General features: G+C 37.8%; 1 protein-coding gene across 7 annotated transcripts in view; it reads right to left on the reverse strand.

Moving 5' to 3' along the window:
- The window catches only part of sema5ba (sema domain, seven thrombospondin repeats (type 1 and type 1-like), transmembrane domain (TM) and short cytoplasmic domain, (semaphorin) 5Ba), a 158,505-nt gene that overhangs the window by 12,775 nt on the left and 124,392 nt on the right, over positions 1 to 21,338 (reverse strand). For all 7 annotated transcript variants that reach the window (XR_008808199.1, XM_056263159.1, XM_056263160.1 and 4 more), the window contains 7 exons: positions 21,010 to 21,217; positions 6,980 to 7,097; positions 6,539 to 6,720; positions 6,228 to 6,371; positions 4,999 to 5,146; positions 3,746 to 3,971; positions 753 to 965 (listed from right to left, as the gene is read on the reverse strand). Coding sequence is in view for 6 of the 7 variants with exons in the window: in XM_056263159.1 (XP_056119134.1) it covers positions 753 to 965; positions 3,746 to 3,971; positions 4,999 to 5,146; positions 6,228 to 6,371; positions 6,539 to 6,720; positions 6,980 to 7,097; positions 21,010 to 21,217 (1,239 nt within the window). In the remaining variant the exon portion in view is untranslated. The remainder of the gene's footprint in view (positions 1 to 752; positions 966 to 3,745; positions 3,972 to 4,998; positions 5,147 to 6,227; positions 6,372 to 6,538; positions 6,721 to 6,979; positions 7,098 to 21,009; positions 21,218 to 21,338) is intronic.

Consider the following 21,338-nt stretch of genomic DNA (forward strand, 5'->3'; position numbering starts at 1 on the left):
AGACTCCCTAAACGGTCTGATAGCATCACTAAACTGTCTGCTACCATCCTTAAACTGTATGTCAGAGTCCCTTAACTGTCTGTTAACACCTTAATGCCTCATCTGTCCGTTAGCATGCCCAAACTCTGTTAGCACCTTTAAACGGTCTGTTAGCACCCTTGAACTGTCCGTTGGAATCTTTAAACTGTCAGTTAGAACCATTAAACAGCCTGTTAGCATCCTTAAACTGTCTGTAAGCATTCTCAAACTGTCAATAGCAATAGCATACTGTAGCATTACGCTTAAAAACACAGAAAACAAAAAGCAACTCCCTGTTCACCTACAGAAAATAAGCAACTTGGTTTTGTCATTCACATTTTCTTTATTAAATATAAAAATCTAGCAATTTTAGACATTCAGTTTGATGCCATTTCATTACACACTTCACCTATAAAGTCCTGGTGCTAACTGGAAAGTTAATATGATCGTGTGATTTCTAAAACAAAAAAAGGGTATTCGATTTAACCTTGAGTTCACGTCTTTTTGTAATTATGGTAAAACCTCTTAATTTGACCACAGCAGGCCCCGATGGGGCTTCAGGTTTCCATTAGCTAATGATATCAGTCATACGCTTCACATACTCTAATGGAAGCAGAGGCTTTCCCATCATGATGAGCAACTACCTTGATTATGAGCATATGTGGGAGTCTATTAATGTGTGTACCTATGTAAATGAGTTTGTGCTTACAAGAGAGTTTCTGTGTGTGTGTTACCTGGACAGGGCTGTGGATTGCAGTCCTGATATTCTACTGAAGATCCCCGGCAGGCGGTGGGAACACTTTTGCCTTCTGCACTGGTGCAGGTGCGTTTGCGAGTGCGGTAGCCTTTGGCACACTCCTGAGTACAAGTTGACCACGTCTCCCACGAAGACCAGCCAGAGCCTATCAGTCGTACACCAGGCGTCCTGAGAAGCTCCTCAACTAGAGCTGTAAACATTTATTGCATGTTACCAGTTTGCCAATATAACCATAACTGAATTGAACGGTTTCATAATGTATTAACTTTACACAGCTATTGAGCTGAATTAACAATTAACTGATCTGAGTGTAATGACACTATTGTCATTTTAGAGCTGCTTTACAGCAGAATTTGTGAAATTTGCATCACTGCCCATTATTTTCCTATTTGTTACAATGAAGTTGCTTTAAAACAATCTGTATTGTATAAAATGCTATATAAATAAATGTGAAATAACTAATTCCATGACAATAGCGAAGTCCACACCATAGCTTAATGATAACAACGCAGAGGAAAATATAGTTGGAATCACAAACAGAACGATTTTTCAAGCTGATAAACGGCAATCAGAATCCACCTGACTTTAAAGAGCATGCACATTTAATGTGGTAGATGCAGTGGCGTAGCGTCTGGGCATGCAGGGTATGCACGTGCAAATGGGCCCGGGCCGATAGGGGGCCCGCCCATGGGGAACTTTTAATTAAAACCAGGTTATTATTTTTTTAAAGTGTAGCCACAATAAATATATTTTTGTATGCGTGTCATGATATATTTCTATAGCGTTTTATTTTTACAGGAGCGGTGAGTCATTATTTCGGCCTCTGTGCTCGCGCTGGCCAGTGGAAAAGCGCTAATGGGTGAATATGGCATGAAGTCAACATTCGCGAGATGGACGTATGCGCATTAGGCTATTCGTTCTGTGTTTTCTATCTAAACAGTTAGGCTATGTTTAGGTGGTATTTTTCATGTTTTTATCACGCAATCATGTTTTTGATGCGGTGGTGATGCAATTGTAACATGTAGGCTAAGCCTAAGGGTAGCGGCGGCGATAATTAAAGCCGATAATTAAAGCACCTAAAAGCTGTCACAAAGAACCGGCAAAAAAAATTATTATGAATATGTCAAATATAGCAAGGAGGATACATTTTAATTGTTTATTAATAAAGATGAAGTTGACGATGCTGACTCACGATCTAGTGAATGCGCCAGCCAGAGAGAAATGCACATTTCCTTTCATAAGCAGAGAGCAATCTGTTTAGTTTCGTTTTGAATTTGCTCTGTTTACAAGTTGACATTTCAATATAGATATATGTTTCAGGTCTGTGGAGTAGGCTATGCTTATACGCTGAGTTTCGGTATATTTATGAGACGCGCTCCAGTTCACGCGCCGGCGCCTCGTGATTATCTATAATTGTCTGCTTTTACTTACTATTATTTATTAAATCCAGGCAATTGGTTGATGAAACATTGATTAAAATCAAGATACAATTAATTCAAAACGAAATTCACTTTAAATAAAGGCTTTGTGCTTTTCTGTTTGAGGTCTGTGAAAGTTTTAAAGCAGTCTTTAAGTGCCAGTTCAGAGCGCTCGCTTCCGTATAACGGAGAACTGTCACGTGACGTCTGTAACATTGTTTTTTCCTCATAAATGCGAACACGAAAAAAAAAAAAAAAAAAAAATTATGTTCTGTGGAGAGCCAACCCTTTCGCAGTATAATTCACAGAATTACAAAAAATATATTTTGCCTCCTAAAAGTTAAAGATTTTTTGTCACGCATGAATGCGTGTCTATTTCCTAATATTAAATATTTAAATATTAAAAACTGATATTTTTCTAATGTCTGGACTCCTTTAAGGGAGTAGCATGGATAAACAGATGTTTCAATATATTGGAAGGCTATTAATGCTTTTCTGAGAATTTATATTTCAAGTTTTGACTATAAATGTCATGTCCATAACGCTGGAATTCCCCAATTTTAAATAATTTATCCTCAACTAGTTTTGTGGTGTAGGTCTACGTATTTTATAATGTTAACCTCAAATAATATTAATAGTAGCCTCATTTAAAGATGTGGTAGCATTGGATCTGGACGGTAAGGATAACGCTGGGAGTTGGAAGGGGTGTGTCGCGATTCTGCAGGTTCGTGGATGTTGAGTGTCACCAATCGCGATTTCGGTTTCATATCGCATTTCGTTACAGCCGTTTTTAGAACGTTAAGTTCTACTTCTGAATAGTTATTTTGGTGAAAAAGTAACTCAAAAGTAACACAGGAGTAATGTAACGCATTACAATTCTGAGACAGTAATATTGTAAGGTTATGAATTACTTTTCAAATAACAGTAACAAGTAATAGATAATGCATTACAGTTTGGAAGTAACTTGCACAAAACTGATCTTAACGTACTTGGGGGGCGGGGTTAGGGGGGGCCCTACCATTTTATTTTGCATATGGGCCCGGGACTGACTTGCTACGCCACTGGGTAGATGACATAACTGCAGCGCGCTTATAAAAAACAGAACATTATCATCCATTGGTGTGGATGCAAATATAGTTATCGCTACAGTTATCGTTTTTGTGTGTGAATGCCCCTTTAGTCTTTTATAAGTATTGTATTATTTAAAGGAATGGCCTTTTCCTGTGTAATTCAAGGTTACCTAAAAAAAAACAATGTCATGCTGTGTTTTACAGCATCTATGACAAAACATTCTGGTCACAGCAACCTGCACAAGGTGAATTCTGACACACTCTGGTCTCTAATGCATTCCTTGTGCACCTCAAGTGGTTGACCTCCTCTGAGTTTAGACAGGATGCTACAGTTAATCAATGTGGCGGCCGACATGCGCAAAGTGGGCAAGTACTGAACTGTGACCCTGATATGTCATCGAGTCAGCAGTATCGGCTGACTCAAGTCATATCTGCTCATTTAGGTGTGGGTGTGCATGAGAAATAAGGATCTATACACTCACAGTCTGTTTCACAGGTTACTGTCCCGTCATTGGGGCAGAAGCGTGTCTCCACCTTACGCTTGCCCAGTTGGAGCTCGTGAGGGTCAGCCAGTTGGGCCCGGCAGATGTAGCGTACTCTTTGCTCCTGCCGTGCCCCTCCCTGGGTTATGTTCACTGGCACCCAAGGGGTCCAAGGGGTGTTTCGACGCACCTCTGGACAGGACTCCAGATTACACGCTTGGTACTCCTGCAATGGGGAGAAGATTGACACACTGATGACATCATTCAGTTGCTCATTCCTCATACACAAGAAACATTACCTCACTTCCTAAGATGCATGTGAAGCTCCACAGCTCACCATTCTTGTGCCATCACCGTGAACCGTTAATAAAATTTAATGACTCCTAGACACCCAAGGGGGTGTTACAGTTCTTTGCAAGGAACGTTAATTTGAGTCCTAATTAAGTCGATTAAATTTGAATTAATTGCAGCTCTTAAAAGAGAGTTGGAGAGCGAAGAAATCTGTCTGATTTAAAATGTAAGAGCAAAAGAGCATTTTAGGAAACTGAATGCTGTTTTGATTTGTCTTGATTTATTGTTTACTCTTACACAAAATAAGAAACCATTGTCCTAAAATCATTTAATGGTATTTTTATATGGTTCTTCAGTTAGTATGATTACTTGACTAAAAGGGTTAGTTTGAACTGGAAGCAATTTATTTTTTCCTGTTCAAAAGACATTTGATTTCAATTAATTACTCTGCATGCCACAGTCATAATTTTAACATCACAATGTTTTTTTGTTTAAAAATGTATCCAAATGGAAACAGTATATAGTTGTGACACTTTCCCTCCAGTGAATATAAGTAAGTTAATTTTTTATAGGCACATCCCTTAACGTCTTGGCTACAAAAATAGCACACATATAAAATGAATATACTTAGTTATATAATTATTATAAAAATTTGTTTTATTTAATTTTCATTTTGAAGATGAGGAATGTAAATAACTACAAGGGGCGTAGGCAGGCTGTGTAGATGATCAGCTGAAAGTAAATGACAGTTTTAGAACTGCATATATTTTCAAAATGAAACAGTGTTCTGTGCAGATTTGTCAGGGCCACTCAGTCTATCTTGAATCACAAATAAGTTCCACTTTTACAGTGCATCGCACATATCTTTCTGGGAGGAGAGCTGCTTTTGTTATCATGGTCAAGCAGGAGGCTTCAAGGCTACAGTTTGTGTGTGTAAGTGTGTGTACTTCAGGTGTACGTACCAGCGCACACCCTGGACAGCTATTTCCATTCTCACAGTTCCTGGAGCGCGAATGCACCCCTCCCCCACACTCTGAGCTGCACTTGGACCAGGGTGACCATGATGACCAGAAGATGGGCTGAGGGCATGACACCTTCTCATTGCAGAATCTGGTGAGCATGAAAAATATGCTTCACTGATATCATGAGTTTAAGTTGGTCTGCACTGAGTAGATAAAACTCAAAAGAAATGCTAGCTTAAAGAATGTTAGCTCATATAATCTGAATAATTGCGATGAACCTATGACATTTAATGTTATTAACATCTAACCTGCATCACATTTGATTTAACAGTTGCAGCAAAGCAAATGTGAACTTAATGCACAAACACACGCGCGCGCGCGCACACACACATTTATTTTTTATTTTTTAATGGAGACATTCCATAGACGTAATTATTTTCAGGGTACAAACTGTATATTTTATCCCCTACCGCAAAACCTACCCATCACAGAAAACATTCTGCATTTTAAGACACGTAAATTAATCTGATTTATAAACTGTTGTGCTCATGGGGTCCAAAAATGCCCTCACAAGGACAAGGATTTTGGATATTTCCGTTTTTGTTGGGACATCTTGTCCCTGTATCGTAGGGTTTACCAGAACCACATACAGTACACACACAAATCGTCTTATAATTCTCTGCATTTCACCTCTTCTCCAGCTTGCTTCCTAATCTAGTTGTCCAGTAAATATTATGAACATTGTTAGCTCTGTGATAATTTGCCTTTGTTCCTCTATTGTAATGAAAATTTCAATCTGTTCATAACACAGAACTATCATATGATGTTGGAAGACTTGGAATATTGTCATATGGAGTATTTTTGTTGTGTTTTTATAGTTCCTTTTTGTCCTTTTTAGAGTTGAACAGTCCCTGGTCCCTATGAACACTTATGTAAAAAGTAACAGAATATGGTTTAGAGCAAATAATGGGAAAATAATGTCAGACCACAAGAGCAAAATTACCTTTTTTACCATTTTCAGAGGGTGAAATTTGAAATCTAAATAATGACTGTTTTGGTTTAAAGACTAAAACATTATAAGTGGATCTCACAGGTCCATAAAAAAAAAAAAAGAATCTTGCTCATGTAAAAGCAAATATAATTTGAGGCTCCTTAATTATATTACCTAAAATTATGATACTTTTCAAGTTGTGTTTATTTTATTTAAAGAAAATACTCTCTTTTTTTACCTCTGTTCTCTGCTCTGCCCCACACACACTCGGCCGCCATGCCTGGGTGAAGGATTGTTACAGGATCGCTGGCGGACTTCAAACCCAATCTCACAGCTTGTGCTGCACTGGCCCCAGGACGACCAGGGTGTCCATCCTCCATTCCTGTAGAAAAAAGAAAGAAAAAACAGTGAGCAATTTGCTAAAGTGCTCTCTGTTCCTGCAGTGTATCTCGCATGATGAGAGAACTGCCACTTCTAGCAAAAACACAATTCAGTTTCAGCACCTTGGATGCAGGATGGCACAAAAAAAAAGCACAACTTTTTACTTGCCTTGAACAGTTGGACACCTCAATGGTGGGACCCTCACAGTTTTTACCTCCACAGCGAGGGGACGGGCTATCGCATGCTCGCGATCGACAAAGACACGTACTGGTGCCTTCGCCATCATCATGACTACAGGGTTGCCATGGAGCCCAGGGCCCGTATGCACCATCTGCGGTTTGGTTCCTCAGCTGGAATTAATGAGAAAAAAAACGTGTGAATTTGAAGGTTCGGTGCGTGCAGAATCTCAGTCCTAAAAAATAACGACCACAAAGCAGCTGCCTCAAGTGATGTTGTCAATCATGCGGCATAGCACCTTTCACGCAACACAGATTTCAAAGCTGCATTGGGAGACTGACTGAGAGCTATGGAGACGGCGGACATGTGTCGAAACTTCAGTCATGCATCAAGCAGTGAGTGTGGTGGACTCTTTAAACGGCTGGTCCTTACCGGGCAGGCAGTGATATTCTGGAACCACTGGCTCATGTTGGAGCTGTCCTCTATGGTGGTGCAGCGGCGCTGCTTTCGGTCCCAACCACAGTAAGGGTCCCTTGCATCCAAACACGTCCTGAAATAGAGATAGTGTATGAATAGTACTGTATATATAATAGTCAATATTAAAGCTGCAGTCCGCAGTTTTTCCTCTTTGTCGCCATCTCTGTTCGAAATCTGCAATTGCAGTTATTCGCGGAATTATCAACTTTACGTGAGTTGTGCCTCGGCACGGCACAGCGCGGATGAATCCAATGTTTTGAGGAGAATGTGCGGCTGTCGGTCGCCGCGCCGGTGTGCATACTGTCATTCGGAATCACAGATTCTACTTTTTGGAAGTATGACCAACATGAGACCTTTCACCGGTAAATGTCATCTGAACAAGCAAGTAACATCCACTTTTGTTCTGACCAACTAAGGGAAAAAAGCATTGCAGTAAATCGTGCTGATTAAATCTAACGATCGCTTATCATATCACGACAAACCGTGCAAATTATACTGTGTTGTCAAATTGTTAATATTAACAACATCAGCATTGCGTGACTACATTTAATGCCCTTCCGATATTTGTCCTTGTTTTCGCATGGGTCCGGTTGCAGTCTCTTTTTCCAAACTCTCAGTCCAAAGTCTTTTGCATTTTACAACGGGTGAATCTCCAGTTGTCACTGGTGATGGTCATTTGAACCTTTCTGGATCCGCCATCAAATTTAATTATATCAAGTGCTGTGAGGAAAGGCTATAAATCTCCACCTCCAACATCCTCACACGCAATATAGCCTACTAGCCGAGACTCCTCCTTTATGTGTACAGATGTGACGTAATGACGCAAAGACATGCTCGAATCTCCCGCGGAAATCCACCAGTACCACTGGAATTAAAAATATTATTCCAAGCTTACCGTTTTGAATCAAGCTACGGCAAGCAGATAGTTTTGAACACTGGCTGGTTATGTACTTGCCCAAAAATTTATTTTGGATAATTTTTAACCCAAAAAAAGTTACGGACTGGAGCTTTAAATTAGAATTGACCTTATTTACTTTTCAAATGCACGTTCTTGGTCTTTGGATCAATTCCAAAGACAAGAAAAAATATATATATGTAGGCTACTGTATTTATATATGTGTATATATAAACACATAAAACGTGATCAGTAAACAGTACAGTACATCAAACGTGACAGTAAAGACATTTATAATGTTCTTTTTTCTATTTATCAAAGAATACTGGAAAAAATTATCGCAGTTTCCACAAAAATATAAATTCAATTTATTTACTATATATGATTAAATATGAAATATATACATATGAATTTAAAAAAATCTACTGCCATCACCATGCGGGCTAAAGGATAGCATAGCTATTTCAAATATCTAATGGTTATTTTAATGCAAATAGCTATTTATTGTTTTAGCAAGACTTCATTGGGGTATGCAACAGCCACTTTTCATGATCCAGTCGATTCCCAGACAAATAATTGGATAAAATCAAGTTGAATATCCTGTTGCACTCTTAAACAGATAGTGAAAGAAAAATGGGTTGCAAATGAAAATTCACATTGACTTTTCAAATGGAGACATCCAAAATCTGCTTTCCTTGCTTAACATCGTAGATTAAAAACCTTGCACATTAACTGACAGCAGCCCTAGGCACTACAGTTCCCAGATAACAAATCTAAACCACGCCTGGGAGAATTCCCCATTCTTTCTACAAAACCCTTGCTACGCAACACCTCGAAATTGATTAAATATTTGTAAGCTGCTAAAAAAAAGAGGCCTAATGAGGTGTAATTAAATCTAAACCCACTAATGAAGTTAAGCCATGAGTGCCGTTTCAAGGGCTCCGGAATTTGGGGCGGTGTGTTAGTAAAGCACCAGCAGCCTCGCAACCTTCCCTTTAGCTTGAAAGGCTCGATTTTGGCACAAGTGTATCGGTTTGTTTGCGCTGGCCCTTTGGCGTTCCAGCCTCAAGGTTGAGGAAACACACAGAGTGTTGATACAGTGCAGAGTGCCAAGACTGAATCCTGCCGAGAAGGGAGCTCGAGCTGGGCTGAGTGCTAAACCACTCCAACGCTTCAAGTCTGTCAGGAATATAAAGGCAAAAGGAAAATATATCGCCCTTCTACACTTTAATTTACATAGATCCTGGATGACCCTATCGTAAAATGGCAAAAAGTGAAGATTCTGTCATCATGTGTTTCGGTGTTGTTTAAAATTCATATGATTTATCTTTTTCAGTGGAACTAGGGCTAAGGATTTGGGTTATCTGTACATACATTTTCCTATCATAAGAGAAATTTAAGGTTGAATTACTGCCTTCATGTTTTTCAAGTTCACAGTCAGTGCAACTCAATGTGCCTCACTAAACCGCAATGACCATACGTGTCTACTAGCACTAAAGCAAGCATTTTCAATTAATTGTCTATAGGGTCATTCGTGTCAACTCAACCAGAGGTCCCCAGCTCTTTTTGTCAGATGAAAGAAATACATAAAGGAAGAAGAAAGCCAAAATATTAAATGTCATGGATGTATATTTACTGAGAAATCCACTGTTTTGTAGAGGGTGGTCAAAATGACTATTTTCATCTGAGATTTGGAGCCAAATTACAGGGGGATAAAATGACTTTAGAAAGATGGCATTTTATTTTATTTTTACAGAGATTGATAGGTCTATTAGTAAAATCTGTTTACTTTAGCAATCTTTGTTGCATTATATGCCAACCGTGACAGTAAAAAAAAAAAGGGAAAAAGCACTTCTTGTGTTTTTTGCTCCAAGTTTGCATACCTGTAGCTCAATAAGTATTAAAGATATCTTAATATCCTTTTAAAATGTGGTTCTTAACAAACTTTCCTTTTGGTATCTTCATTTTAAAGGCCCAATATGGTTTAATCCCAAAGATACGGAGATCTTAATGCAGCTCCATGAGTAAATTAGTTAATTGTTCACATTTTCAGTGGTCGAAAACCAAATGTCACTTTGCATACAGTTGAACAACAAACAATGTTGAAACTAGAAATGTATCTTGTTTTTTTCTAATCAACACAATTGCATAGAACATACCTGTCTGAGTGCCATAAATATTGTTTTTCCAAAGTTTGCATGCCTGTAACTCTAAAAGTATTAAAGATATCTTAATATCATTCTAGATTCTAATTCTTAATAAACTTTTCTTTTGGAATCTTCATTTTCAAGGCCCTATATGGTTCAGTCTCATAGATATGGGCATCTCAACACGGCTCCATGTTTAAATTGTTAAATTGTACCCGTTTTCAATTGTCAAAAACCAAATGTGGTTTACTTTTCAAACAGCTGTTACGTATTGTGTTTAAAGAGAAATGTCTGAAGAACAAATAACACTGAAACTAGAAATGTATCTCGTTTCCCTCTATCAAAATATTCAACACACCTCTCTGAGTGCCAAAAAATATTTTTCTGAAGTTTACATATCTGTAACTCAAGAAGTGTTAAAGATATCTTAATTTCGTTTCAGATTCGTTCCTATGAAACTTTTCTTTTGGAATCTTAATTTTTAAGGCTATATGGCTCAATCCCAGAGATATTGGGATGTCACGATATCTTATCCCAAGTTACAATACTGCGTGTTTCAACTCTTGGTAGCTCCAGAAGCTGTTCAAATTAACAAAATCCTTTCTTCCAAATATCCTTGAAACTGATTCAAATAGATTCTTATAAATACACTTTTGAGTTAATGTGTTAATGTGCCTCAACTTGACCATTTCAGTGTATTTTTGGCACTCAGAGAGGTATGTTCTATGCAATTGTGTTGATAGAAAAAAACAAGATACATTTCTAGTTTCAACATTATTTGTTGTTCAGATATTCCTCTTTACAAGAAAAAAGTATCAGCTGTACTGATAGTGACTGGTTTTTGACCACTGAAAATGTGAACAATTGACCAATTTACTCATGGAGCCGTATTAAGATCTCCATATCTCTGGAATTGAACCATATAGGGCTACCAAGATACCAAAAGGAAGTTTCTGAAATTTGGTTGATTTGACACGGAATGACCCTAAAGCAGGGGTTTCCAAACTCGGTCCTGGAGGGCCGCTGGCCTGCAGAATTTAGCACCAACTTGCCTCAACACACCTTGCCTGGAAGTTTCTAATATGCCTAGTAAGCCCTTGGTTAGCTGGTATAAGTGTGTTTAATTCGGGTTGGGAGCTGAACTCTTCAGGACAGTGGCCTTCCAGCAGCAGGATTGGACAACCCTGCCCATAGGAACTGAGTGGCAGGCTCATGTGAGGGATTGTGGGACTGACAGCAGAGCAGAGCAAGCAGTAAGAAGCAGTTTAGACATACTCAACTTTATGCAAAACTGCTTAAGTCATCCGGATTCAGTCATAACTCTTTTCAAAAAAGGGTTTCTGAATCCAGTCAATATGGGTGCTGAAACGAATATGCATCAATTGCATCAGACGTGAGGTGCATGAAACAGGCCTGATTATCATCTTCTCATTAGTTTCTGACTAAGTTTTGGCAGCTATAACACAACAGTAATAAACAACAATAAATTAGCTGGAGCACCCCTAGCATCATATACTATAGTGCATGATTGATGAAATAAATGGCTCCAACCAATTAAAGGATGTGAGGATAGAGAGAATAACGACAACTTCCTTGTGCACATCAAGGCCAAATTACCACCCATTACAGAGGGCAGAAACACAAGCCCTCAGGGCGCTGACCTACGAGAACTACTCGTTTAAACAAAAACGTTTGCAGTGATTTCATTAATTACAGTGGAAGATCCACTCCCACGGACCAAAGTGAAAGCCAGCCATCCATGTAATCTCTTAAGACTATGAAAATGTGCCGGCATGGAAGGAATGCTGATTTGACATTCCGGTGGCCATACAGCAGTAGCCTGTTTTACTGATGAGCTCAGGACACGGCCCTGGGGCACTGCCAGGACTCGACTGCTCTCAGGACTCTGCCAGCTGACCTAGTGGAGGAAAAAACTCAATTAACAGCCTCCTGAAGGTGTTTTTTTCCCTCCTGAGTTCTGCAACTTGCACTCCGTAGAGAGATATTTTCACAAGCTGACCACGGTCTCAGAAGAAAAAGGACAAGCACAGCAGAAAAACTCAGCCGTCTAGCCTTGCAACCAGTCACACAGCTCACATATTTTAAAAATAACCTGCTGTAAAAAATAAGTTAGTGCACTTGAGGGCCAATTCAAAGAATTGCACCTTAATTCAAGGTTTCTGTGCATGGAAGAAGTGCTAAAACAAAAGCAACACAAACCAACACGAATCATACCGCTGTATAATTTAACATGGTTTTCTTACAGCGCACTATTTCAGCAGCAAAGCCACAAGACATTGCTGGTAAAATTTTAAATAGTGCAAAAAAAAATGAAGTAATACATAAAACAATGTGGCAAGGCAGCGGACAGAAGACAATCAATCTTTTGCGGTTTAATAGAGGTTTTAAAGTCATTGGGAGGGCTGTAAAAAATACTGTCTTATTTTATAGGCCTTTAAAAAAGATGAACAAAGACAGATAGTTATTGCTGTCCTTTTAATAGCAATTCGTGACCTTTTCGTTGTAAACAAGGGCCAAAGTTTTGTTTTTTATGGATGCACTATGAACACTATGCTCAGAATCAATAAAACTAGCTAACCAAGCTACGCCACACACATTTAGTATACAAACATTAGAACTGTCAATTAAATTCCCTGCATGTTACCGATGACACAGTTAATGATTCTAGTGTGTGAAATAGTACAGAAAAATGACCTCAAATTCTCAAAATTCAATTTTCTCCCAATGACCTCTTTAATATATATATATATATATATATATATATATATATAATATTTTAGGAAAACGCCAGAGCCTATAAATTACAGCTTTTCCGCACACACACACCAAACGCTGACAGCTTAGCTTAGACAGAGATAAGATGGTCAGGTGCTTTAATGGCTTCATCTCAGGAGAAGAAGAAAAGATGCTATTTGTCAGAAGTTCAGGACAGAGGAGTTTGAGACATATTGCTTGTCTTAATCAAGAATGGGAGAAAGCGCATGAGAAAAATGGCTTCAATTTTGGGACTCTGCCAATGGAGAGTCAGTTAAAAGCCTGTGGTAATAAATGCTCTCACCTTCTGATTACTTTCTTTCCCTGCCTTTCCTCTCACTGCAGCTCCTCCAGTTGCTCGAGTACTGGGCTGTGTGCTCAAACAAGCTGCAAGCTCTCAAACCCCGTGTTTTTTAGCACCCTGTTGACAAGCTGGCGACAAGCTGGCTGTAAATTGTTTGGGTCAGACGGGGCCTCTGAAATGAGAATTTCTTACAGACTGTCTATAAGGCTTAGCCACAGGTAAGCTTTTTAGAAAATATATTTTTCACCACATGATCAGGGGGAATTTGATGATGTTAAATGACAGAAATTATATGTTTTTGACTGGAAAACACAGTTGTGCTTACAAATTAGAAACTACATTTTATGAAAGCATTGACTTTTCTCACTTCATGGAAAATGGCAGAATCTTCAACATTTAAATGTAATTAGGTACATACATCTATATTTTTCTGTTTTATGTGCTATTTTATTATAGCTAGTGTTACCTGGTGCACTTTCTTTGTTCTTATTTTTCAAAAGCATATAGAGGTATGTGAATGCAGTGATTCAATATTTTGCCATCATCAACAACACAACCACACGTGGTGGAGTGGAACCTTTTTTGCATTATGAGGGTTGCCATAGAAACAAATCATGTCTGAGAACGTGCTCAGCTCAGAGTAAAATCTCAAGTTGTCAGCTTGTAATTGCGCTAATTTTAACACAACATGAACGCAGCATTATGGAGGAGACAATTATAATGGTGCAACCTGAGGTTAAGCACACAAAGGTGATAGATCACGATTCCCTCCCTGCGAAAATCAAACCAGCAATTTTCCTAAAACTGAGAGACCTAAGACTTTGTCATAAAACTACGGTAGTTTCATGACTTGTAATTAAATATGTTTATTGTTTATTATAATGTATTGTTATATTGGTCTACTACCATTCAAAACTGTTTTAATGTTAATGTTTTTTATGTAAATGCTTTTACTGAATACATAAATACAGGAGTAATATTGTGAAATATTATTACAATTTAAAATAAATTTTCTAATGTAAACTATTTTAAAATGTAATTTATTCCTGTGATGTAAAGCTGAATTTTCAGCATCATTACTCCAGTCTTCAGTGTCACATGATCCTTCAGAAATCATTGTAATATGCTGATTTGGTGCTCAAGAAACATTATTATTGTCAATCCTGAAAAAAATCGAGCTGCTTAATGTTTTTGTGGAAGAGAAAAGACCCTTTGATGAAGAAAAAAATTCAAAAGAACATCATATATTTTAAATATATATATTTTTTCAATATAAATGTGACAATGTCTACTCAGTTTAATGTGTCCTTGCTGGCTAAAAGTAGTAGTTATAAAAAAAAAAATACTTTAAACTTTTGAAAGGTGGTGTAAATGAAAATGTTTAAATATTAAAGAATAAAAGAATAAAAATATTCTTCCTTGTGGTTGATTCATCAATCATGCCTTTATTTTTTACCTAGAAAAGCAGACCATCTGCTTTTATTCTAACTTCATGCATTCTTTTTTTTATCAACACTTGAATGTGGGTAAGTTTCATAAAAAAAGCAACAGTTTAAGCTAAAAGCTGAGAAAATTGCGTTTTTGTCAAAGACCAAGTCTGGATCAGATTCAGTACGATGAACAAAACATAGATTGATTAGATCGAGTCCATCAACACCCGGAAACACGGAACGCCGTAAAACTCGTCAATGGCAGGGAAATGTTTTCTCATAAAAGACGAGAGAACTCGTAAATGATGCGAAAGAGTAAACTACAACAGCTATTTGGTTGAAAGTAGTACGTTTTTTCAGAGCATATTCAAGACACAAGGCTTAAAAAAATATCTAGGACTTCCTACACCCGCCACAATCCATAAAGCAAGAGAGATCTAAAACTGCAACATACAGTGATTGTTACAGCAAAAACCCTCCAAAAACACTGATGTGACCAAGCATCTCTGTAGACATGGGGACATGGGTTTGCCACATCACAAGAAGTGGGAAAGGAAAGCTGTAAAAACATATTTGTGGTTTTCTGAGTAAAGCTTGTGGTTTGGGCTGTTTATGGTATGCTCTGCTTGCGGAAGATGTTTGTAACCTCAAACCTACATTCCTAACAGCGCTCCAAGACATCATCATCTCATCATCATCACATCATCAAAACTGTCAGCACTGACTGCGCTGTGGTCTCTAATTAGGCTACTGTATGTAAAATAATTCATCAATAGACCTTAGTCAGGGTAGACACCATAATTAATTTGATGAAAATTAAGCTGCGAGGAGTTGTCATGTCTTAATCCTCGATCATGTCATAATTTCACAACCCATGTTTATTTTTTTGTAGTTCTTTGCTCATTGGAAAATTGGACTTTTTCAATATTTTGTTGGCTGAATCAAGGACGAGTGAACCCAAAGCCTAATTATTCAGTAGATCACTTCTCTAAGACCAATTAGTCGAGTGTGGGTTTTTGAAAAGCATGCCGTTTTCACATCCCTACTAAGATCCATTGGCACATAGGTGTAAATAGTGAATATCAGGAGCACCTTTATCCCACCCACACCTCAGCTGCTTAGTGCTGCACTGTCGGTAGAAATCACAGTAAAGGGATCCAGCCCATCAACTTGCACATTTGTTTCATCCGTGATTCGGAATCGCCATTTTTAAGTTTATCGATCTGGCCCAGCCGGTTGGTCCCTTAAGATCCCGTCAAACAATCAGTCGGCTGATTAAAGTAAATGAGTTTTTTAAAGCAGAGGTGAGAGGCTAAGGCCAATAAAAATTAGCAGAAAAGTGAATTGCGAGGGATCAAACTTTAATTATCACACTGCTTTCAAACCAGAGCCACCAACAATGTAGATTAAGTCATTAATAAACACTTCTCCAAAGGCAAGAGCAGAGAGACTCTTTGTCTCTTTTCATCTGTAAAGAGAAAAAGCTGCAAAGGGGCAGCAACTGTGAACAGAAGCATAACGATTTTAAAGTAATTATATGCAGAGCCATTACATTTTGAAAAGCCTGCTATTCTTTTTGTCGGTTTTGTTTGCATTGATTTGATTCGTTTCATCACAAGGGCAAATAAGAATTTGTCTCTCACATCACTGATGCAATCTCACATGCCTTATTTGCATTTGACCTACAGAAATGTTCTTTAGGTTACTTTGGTCCAAAAGACAACTTACCAAACAACAAGTAATTCTATATGGGGCGCCAATATAAAACCTGGAGAAAAATAACATTTATTTTTTTTGGGGTCAGATTTCACAAAAAGGTCTTTCCAAAAAATATTATATCTAAAGTTATACATTAAGATCTATATTTATATTCGAAGGTATTATTGGACATACATTGTCCCAACTACTATTTCCTGAGAATTATTGATTGTGACAGTCATAGGTTCTGAAAATGAAAGAAAAGTAAAAAAAAGAAAAAAAAAGGTCTTCCGAGGAACACAAAAGGAAAAATTATGAAGACTGTGCTGTTAGTTTTTCCAAAAAGGGCACAAAAATACCATAAACATGACCATTTTTATTTTTTATAAACGTCTAAGCTATAAAATGTATAAATTTAGGCATATTTCCTATACTTTAGAAAGTGTTTTCTGATCATTCTGGCCAAATTGGACTGTTGTATGCTAAAAATGTATTTACTTTTTTATTTATAATAATAAAATGTAAATTTAAAATTTAAGATACATAAAATATAAATATTGTAGAACTGGGCTTTTTATGCTATAATAAATATTACATTTATGAAGCATTTTTAAATTTATATCACAACACTGGGTTTTAATATGATAATATATTTCTAAAGCATTTTTAAATAAATATCAAGTGTAGTGTCAGTTCTGGCAGGCCACGTTAGTCAAGCTCGCATCAGCTGATCCACGTCTACCTATAGGAATAAGACGCCTATCACTGTATACATATACAGTATAAGTTCCTTCAGTATTATCAACAGCTATCGCGTTTCTCAGGAGCTAAAATCCCTCCTCCATCCCCAGCTCCTCCTCTCGCCAGTCAGGATTTGGCAATCTGATTCCCCTTGAATCAGAATAAATTCTCGAATTTTGTACTTTAAAATCTTGAATTAAAGACATCTGAAATACATTAATGTTGGTTCTGTTCTGTTTACCCTAAGGGGGGTTATTGTTGCTCTCCCTGCTCTTATCCATGCTAGACTGCATGGATGCACAGGGAGTTCTTGCCCAGAACAGAACCATACCGCCAACCCAAACTGTATGCTAATTGTCAATCGTATTTGACGATAGTGGTCCTGACAAAAAATGTCTGTTACATGCTAAATGTTGGGTTTGTGTTTGAAATGCGCTTAGTATTACAGCTAGCTATAATTACAAAATGTCTTAGCTGGATCAAGATAATTTATATTAGCTAGAAGGATCAAGGATCATCATTATATATCGTCATATCATCCAGCCCTAAAACCTGCTCAATATTAAAGCATTAAGCCATTATAGACATAAAAGTATCACTTTATGTAAAGATGCTTTAAAACAATGTGAATTGTGAAAAGCATTGTACAAATAAATATAACTTGACATGCAACATTCCATAATATAATGGAGGTCTCTATTTAAGGTCTCTAGCAGCGATCCACCTTCTCCATGATCTGATGGAAGAGAGGAAGCTGGCTGGTGCAGCAGGAAGTGAATAAAAACTGCAGCTAATATGCAGGCCTGTCACACCTCTGTGACGTTTCATATGAGAGTACGGCTTTAATGAAATGTCAAAGCGCTGTGTTCAAATGTGAATGTACTCTGAATGTGGCAGAAATTACGGATTAGGGATTAAGGACTCTTCTCTCTGGCCTGCCCTTGGAGCCCAGCGTGATTGTTCCTCCCTGCTGGGTTTTAAATAGAGCTGGCAACGTCCGCTTCCGCTTCATTTCTCACATCTTACCTTTACCTTGTTTAGTATGCAACAGCCTCAGCTTTCACCACATAGCCTTGTGTGTGTTTCTGTGCATGAGAGAGAGCGTACACATACTGAGATGTGAAATCAAAGTGCTGACTAATCATCTGCTCGCAGTCAAATATGTTTGCCCTCACAGAAAACCATTCACTCGAGACGGCACCCTTCCTCTTTCCTTTGAACCCTCCTAGCTTCCTTTATCTCTCCCTCATTCATCCAGACCCACACTCGATCTTTCACCTTCATGCGCGGCGCGCAGAGAGCGGACAGTGCGCTCTATGTGCTCCTCTGGCAAATTGAGCCTGACTGTTGTCCCCACCCTGCATTTGGAGTGGAAAGTTGATGGAAAGCTTTGATAGAATACACGGGGGCTGTCAAACGGCAAACCTCTTACTGCTTCAGTCACTCGTGAGGAGGAATTTCTTTTCCAATGACAGATCAAGGGTATAATTCCAATGAGGTGGGTAACAAGAGCTCTTACCAACGTGAAAGGAGCCATTCATGCACCTCAACCTGGGTCTACTGTCACCCAACACCTACAGTCCAATGAGAAAGCAGGTATTGTCCCTGAAATCTAAAAGGCCCTAGGAATGGGTCACAATGGTCGACTAGTTGACTATTTGTCAACAACCGACTAGTCGATTAGTCACATACATATACAGTATATACACTACCGTTCAAAAGTTTGGGGTCAGTGAGAATTTTATTTTTATTTTTTGGAGGAAAGAAATCAATACTTTTATTTATCAAGGAATAATTAATTTGATCGAAAGTGACAGTAAAGACATTTATAATGTTACAAAAGTCTTTTGAACTTCCTATTCATCAAAGAATCCAAAAAAAAAAAAAAAAAAACTGTACAACTGACAGACCAACAACTGTTTCAACATTGATAATAATAATAAATGTTTCTTGAGCATCAAATCTTCATATTATACTGATTTGTGAAGGATCATTTGACACTGAAGACACTGACACTGGTGATGCTGAAAATTCAGCTTTGATCACAGGAATAAATTACACTTTACTATATATTCACACAGAAAACAGCTGATTTACACTGGAATAATATTTAATACTATAACTGATTTTTGTTGTATTTTTAATCAAATAAGCGCAGCCATGGTTAGCAGAAGAGAATTCTTTTAAAATTATTTAAAATCGTACCGACCCCAAACTTTTGAACGGTAGTGTATATATATATATATGTACAGTATATGTGTCTGTGTGTGTGTGTGTATATATATATATATATATATATATGTATATATATGCTGTTATGTTAAGGCAATCCCTAAAACTTATATAAATGCATTTTTGGTACTATAAATGCCATTAAAGTGAGAATATAACAATTGTAAGCAGTATTTAGTAGAAATTATATATTATAGAATATATTTACATAAATAATATATTTATCATTTATATTATAAAATAATTTATTTTAATATAATTATTTAATTTATATTATATTATACAAAATAAAAAAGTATATATAAATCGAATTTTAGACAATTTGCTTGGAAAAATTCATCCACTTCAATCCACCTCCACTACAGCTATAGACATTGAGACCGTATTGGCCACTGTCTTGTGCGGGCTTGCCAAGAGCAGCGTGTCAAGTTAAAAATAGTGAAACCCTTCAAAACCTGTGCAATCTGTTCCATTCTGTCACATCTGATCGGGGTAATCTGGGAACCTAAAACTAGAATAATTATTCAAGGCATCTAATCCATAAGGCTAGTTAAGCGACTGTTAACTGGCAATCCAGCAACATGTCCATTTTTAAAATATGCAGGTTTGCACATCCCAACCCAATACCTGCAGATACCAGACAAATGAATGATGAGAAATTAAGATCTTGATTTTGAGAGTTGTCTTCGGAAGTTACAATGTTTCGTTCCATTTTTATGCTAACGACTGCCAAATATATGTGCTGCTAAGTCAGTCAAAAACCCTTTTAGAGTGTCTGAATGAAATGAAAACATGGATGGCTATGAATTTTTTGTACTTAAATGAGAGTAAAACTGAGTTTGTGTTATTTGCTCCTAGTGACTCAGCTACTGCGGTTCCTGTTGACCTGGGTTGTCTAACCCGAGACATTAGCCCTGTGGTTACAAACCTGGGAGTCAAGTTGGACGGTCGCCTAAAACTTGATGCCCAGATTAGTGCAGTGGTGAAGACCAGCTTCTTCCAGCTGAGGCAACTAGCCAAAGTAAAACCGGTTTTATCTCGACATGATTTTGAAATTGTAATTCATGCTTTTATCACCACTCGTTTAGATGATTGTAATGCACTTTATAGTGGTCTTAGCAAATCACTTATGGCACGATTACAACTCGTTTAAAATGCAGCTGCTCATCTTTTAACAGGAACTCAAAAATTTGGCCATATCTCACCCATCCTCCAATCCCTCCACTGGCTCCCTGTGCACTTTCTTACTGATTTTAAAATTATTTTATTTGTTTTTAAATGTCTGCATGGCCTGGCCCCCCAGTACCTGTCTGATCTGCTCGTGCCCTACACCTCCTTTCGTTCGCTGCGGTCGTCTGATCAGGCACTGCTGGTCGTCCCCAAGACCAAACGTAAATCTACAGGTGACCGTGCGTTTGCTGTGGCAGCTCCGAGACTCTGGAATGAGCTGCCTTTGCACATCAGATTGACTCGAGTCTCTTTCTGTTTTTAAATCCCGTCTTAAAACTCATTTATTTTCTTTGGCTTTTAACTCAGTTTGAGGGTTGACTTTCAGTTTTGTATTACTGTTGTATTTATTTTTATTGTTATTTATTGTCTTATTATTATAATTTTTTAGTTGTGTCTTTGTTGTATGTTATTGTTTATTTACAGACTGTGTTGAGCACTTTGGTCAACAGTGTTGTTTTTAAGGTGCTTTATAAATAAAGGTGGATTGGATTGGATTTGCAGCACAAAATGTACAGATAAAACATGTCACTCACAATTCTGTTTTGTAGCTGGAGCATCTTGCCAGAGGGATCTTGAGTACTTTGTCATTCAGGCCCACAAAAAGAGTCCTGTCGCCATGGAGAATTTGAAGGCTCAGGATTGGCTCACGCAGGCCAGGAGGGAAGAGTTGCATCTCCTCTAAGTAGCAACCTTGCAGGCTCTTATTTGTGGTTGCCAGGGCCTTAAGAATAGTTCCATACTCTGATAAGTCAGAACAGAAGGCAAACCATAATTACACAAGGCTGCATAACTAATGCTATTTATATAAGGATTTGGTGGTAAAAATACAAAACTGAAGTTGTCTAACTCCTCAAGGCCTAAT

The sequence above is a fragment of the Rhinichthys klamathensis genome, unplaced genomic scaffold, assembly GCF_029890125.1.
Source record: "Rhinichthys klamathensis goyatoka isolate OS25496 unplaced genomic scaffold, OSU_Roscu_1.1 h1tg000201l_1, whole genome shotgun sequence".
Lineage (NCBI taxonomy): Eukaryota > Metazoa > Chordata > Actinopteri > Cypriniformes > Leuciscidae > Rhinichthys > Rhinichthys klamathensis.